Source organism: Aplysia californica, unplaced genomic scaffold (assembly GCF_000002075.1).
Source record: "Aplysia californica isolate F4 #8 unplaced genomic scaffold, AplCal3.0 scaffold00850, whole genome shotgun sequence".
Lineage (NCBI taxonomy): Eukaryota > Metazoa > Mollusca > Gastropoda > Aplysiida > Aplysiidae > Aplysia > Aplysia californica.
The window spans coordinates 186,007-190,611 of record NW_004798120.1 but is presented as its reverse complement, the minus strand read 5'-3'; the positions used below and the strand labels follow the sequence as shown (position 1 = coordinate 190,611).

The 4,605-nt window shown below is 40.5% G+C and overlaps 1 protein-coding gene across 5 annotated transcripts in view; it reads left to right on the top strand.

Annotated features, from left to right (window-relative positions):
- The window catches only part of LOC101862687 (cell cycle control protein 50A), a 33,034-nt gene that overhangs the window by 2,259 nt on the left and 26,170 nt on the right, over positions 1–4,605 (top strand). For all 5 annotated transcript variants that reach the window (XR_004859234.1, XM_005110081.3, XM_005110080.3 and 2 more), the window contains exon 2: positions 3,625–3,758. Coding sequence is in view for 4 of the 5 variants with exons in the window: in XM_005110081.3 (XP_005110138.1) it covers positions 3,625–3,758 (134 nt within the window). In the remaining variant the exon portion in view is untranslated. The remainder of the gene's footprint in view (positions 1–3,624; positions 3,759–4,605) is intronic.

Below are 4,605 nucleotides of genomic sequence, written 5' to 3'. Positions count from 1 at the left end.
ACCATGGTCCACCAAAGTTAAATCCCCTGCCAACTCTCAACCACCACCTCTCGCTCACCTCGCCTTGCCAGTCGCCGCTGACTTCGCTGTGCGTGCGCGAATTTGCCCGCGGAACTACCTTTTGTCCGCATAGAGTACTATGAGTGCGTAGTTAGGCTAGGCGTGCGTAGTAATCACGGGCCGAGACGGGTGGTCCGGTAAAGTACAATCCAGCCCATCACCATCACACCAGACCTCAAAATGTACTTTGATTTTGAAAGTTCCTGTGAACTCGTCAAACTCGCATCTCCCTTCTTGACTGTGTCTCTTGCCTGTGCAGAGTGCCAGATTAGGCCAGGAATTCATTGTCATGATTGTGGGACTTGCAGTGCAGATCACATGACGGTAGTGATGAGAGAAGTAAAAGAATCCCTGGCCTCATCATCATATTAATATCATCATTTTGAAGAAAAGGTAACGAAGTGGCTAGCCGTACTTAAGTCACAGTGCATGTCCGAATAGTCAGGGTTGTCAGTTTGGAGCCACATCCAAGAAAACTGTAACTTGTTGTTTCTTTTCGATACCTGCTGGTACTCATAATCATAGCCTAATTCTAAGAAGGCTATATAAACAAAAGTTCAAATTAAGGCTATGGCAACGGTAATCTGTAGTTGGCCTCCATGAGGAAACAAGCGCCCTCATGATCATGAGTCATTTCCTATAAAAAAAGGCTTATATACTATAATATTTTTATAAGATATCTAGAGATTCTAGTTAATTTTAAGTATAGTTACTATAGTATAGTAGATCTAGTATAGAAATTTAGAAAAAGATGGCTAGTCATAGAGATAATCAAGATCTAGATAGATTAGTAGAATCTAGTGCAGTGCAGTAGTATATTTAGCCGTAGTTTCCTAATTTGGAAAAAAAGTTGAACTTTCCGAACGCTCGGGAAAATAAACCTGATCTCTATTTCTCGGAATGGTTTCCATTCTCGAGATTTTTGGGTTATTTGCGAGAGTTCGGCGTCATCTTTCATTCTGCGAGGACTGGGAGGAAGCATTTTTTGCATCGAATTCTGAACTTTCTTGAGCAAGAGATTTTTAGTTGTCTGAATATTCAGATACATTACTTCAATTGTGGTTGGGGCAACGTTCTTACTTCATTTGAAAATTCAAAAGGTACTGCAAGAAGACAAGAATCCTCGACTTTGGCAGTTTGCATTTAGTTATAGAGCTGGCCGGCCAAAGTTAAAATTTACTAGGCTGGATTGAACCTTGGTGGACCCACCATGTTGACATATATATAGCCTATATTAACCCTTAAGATTCTGGTCCCTGATAAATGTTTGCCCGATAAGCGCAATCCCGCGCGGCGCTCCACAGCTGGTCCCTGATCAGTCGTCGTCCCGCGTGGGCAACGCATTTCGTTTACGGCGGGGTCTGCAACTGTGTGCTAAAATGTGTATGCATCAATCTGCTTGTGCCTGAGTGTCCATCTCAAACTTACTGCATTGTTTTGCAGCGTGAGGCGTTGGTAGAGATAACAGAGCGTCGGTTGAGACGTTCATCCAATGAAATATGAGCATTTTGACCCAGTTAGACACTTGAGGGACTCGAAAGGATATTCAGGAAATAGGACTTTCATCTTTCAATGCAAACAGCTTTCCTCACTTTTCAAACGATCTAATTCTTACACCAAACGTTGTTTCCTGATGTAAATAATCATATTTGGTGGTTTTTGAACCATTGTCCTACCAGAGGGAGACATTTGAGAGCAACTGAATAAAAAAAATATTCGGAAATTATCCCATTTTTTTCCCCTTTCGAACGATAGCTGATAAGCAGCTGTTCGCAAGTTCATTCATAATAGGTGTGAAATCTGGAAAACTCTGGAAAAGTTATTCGATTTGGTGTAACTTCCAATCTCAGCGTCTCTGATCTACCGACGAGGGGATAATGGGATTATTTGTGTGATCGTAACACTTATTCATTGATCGTATCACTTTGCTATAAAAGATGAGGTGTTTCCCTGACCTGCCGCGGCACGCTCGCGTGACCAGTGCCTGACCCCGGCGCCCCGCGGCACAAGCTCGCAGGCGACGTAAGTTGGTCATCGATCGATAAGAGCCCTTTTCCGGTTAACCCCGCAGGACTAGAGTTAATGCGCACTGGCCATAACAACAGTGGGGGGGTTCGGGGGGGGGGGGGGGGGTAATAAGAGACAGACTGCATCTTGATGTCAGTTCCTAACTACTGCTATTCTTATTTCTTCATTTAGCATACTTAAATTTTAGGAGCAGTGGCATTCAAGAAAAAAAAAGATGAAACAATTTGATAATGGATAGGTCAGGTGTGAAGTTTAATTTTAACCCGAGATGTTTAGAGAGCTTTTTATTCGCAACCATGGTGGTAAAATCAGACGCTCGTCAAAATTTTAATGAAAGCGAAGAAAGTGGCATTTTTCCTTCAGTGTGGAGATTTTTATCAAATTTTTGCTTACGGCCATTTTGCATAAACTGGCTCAACACTTTTTTATCATTATATTTAAAATACACTTCTCATTGAACTGTTCAGATTTATGTTGATTTTTAAAATAAATTTAAGGCACAAAAAATGTAGATTTGCCGTTTCCAAGGAGTTTCAAGCTCTAGAGCTATGATACTCACCAAACTTTGGAGGCCATGTTCTCGCTAATTTAACCTCTGAAACCTGGCGACCCCCACCTCATGTAATCGCAGATATCTCGACTCCTTTTCGGAATAGATAGATATTTTTTTCATCAAAAGCAAGGCAAATGAACCAGCTTTAAGGTGATACGAATATCTCCATATATGCCCTGAATTTAATGAGCGCCTGATTCCACCATGTCATGTAATGCATGATGACTCTTAACTGTAAAGATATGATGAGCTAACGATAAAAAAGTCTCACCTTACCATTGAGATTCATTCCACCAGGCCTACAGCCCTCATTCCAGCAGTACACAACACGAGGAGGTCTCTTTTTTTCAATTTTGCTGCTGTTAGGTCTTCCTAGAAAGCTTGAGACAGCATACATTGTGTGATCTCCTGTCTGCCTTTCATTTCTGAGGATGAAAGCGCCCTCTACTGAGAATGTTAAATGCTGTAGTAGGAGGAAAAATACAGTTTTTTTTAAATCTGACTAACTTTTAGAACTAGGAGTCAAGGGAAGTTTGCAGTGACAGAATGAAGTTCAGTGTAAAAGGGATCCCACCCTAAATCTTACTGGAAAGCTTTCAAAAAATGATAGGCAAATTCTGCAATAGGGTAGTGTCACAACAGCTTTCTGTTTACTCATGCTTGCAATTTTAAAGTAATTGCAGTTACAGAAAGTGTACATTTTTGTACTGGAGAGTCTAAATTAGTGCTACCCAACCTGGGCGAAATTGATCATTTGTGTCGATATTTGGTAATTTTGGTGGGTGGTGAGGATCACCCAGGTAGTGACAGGTATTATTTAATATCCGTTCGTGACGATATGAAGGTGGGCGGAATGAAACTTCTAGCCTCTTAAAGGTGGTTAAAGACAAAAGTGGGCAAGCACAAGTCTAGATTATAATCTACTCAGCCTCAGTATTCAGTTTAATATATTTTGCTATATTGTTTCAAATTGTACTTTCCAGAAACAAAATTTAAACAACAGAATCTCCCAGCATGGCAGCCTATCCTTACAGCAAACACAGTTCTCCCAGCATTTTTCGCCATTGGAGTCGCTTTCATTTGTTTGGGAGTTGCCTTGTTCATAGCCTCTGATGGGGTAAGTTTCATTGAAGTTGTCAAGTGTTTGTAGGAAACTGAATTGGCTCCTTTTTAATGAGAAGTTGAGAAAGAGAGTATTTAGGAGAGAAACTGTAAGAACATGTTTCATATTTATAGTACTGGTACATATTCATTGAAATGCTTTAAAGAACACCATGTGTATGTAAGTCTACTTTTCTCTTGTAAAAGATGTTAGTATTATCAAGACCACTGTTGCTGTTAGAGAAAACAGACTTGTACTCTCACAACTGAAAAAAAATGCTGTAGACACACACATTTCTATGTTAATATAGTACATCGTTGACAGTTTTATTTTCTCAGGCTATCGCCTGTTGGTTTATGAAAACATATAAATTTGCATAATGCTCCAGGTGACGGGTGCTCTGCTGTGGTTTGCTCCTCCTTTCTTGTCAAACATCTGTCATCCCTTTCTCCCCTCCTTTTTTGTGTTTGTTACTCTCCTGTAACACCTGTAATTTTTTGCACTTATATGGCCTTATTGTGTTGCAAGTGCTGTAAAACACTTACTCAAACTAAATTCTCTCATTTCTCACTTTCCAGTCCCTGTTCATTTATATTATATTATGTGTATGGCTGGTTCTTTTTACAGTGAGTGCCAACATCATGTCACGTGGGAGAGAGGATGTATGAGAGAGAATAGTATGTGGTGAGTGGTAAAACACCAAACCATTGTGCCAGCATATTTCCACTATAAAGATTAATTTATCGTATCTTATCTACCTCTATTGCTTTCCCTCTCTTTGTCTCTCTCTCTGTCCCTGCCTGTCTGTCTGTCTCTGTCTCTGTCTCTCTCTCTCTCTGTCTCTCTCTCTCTCTCTCTCTCT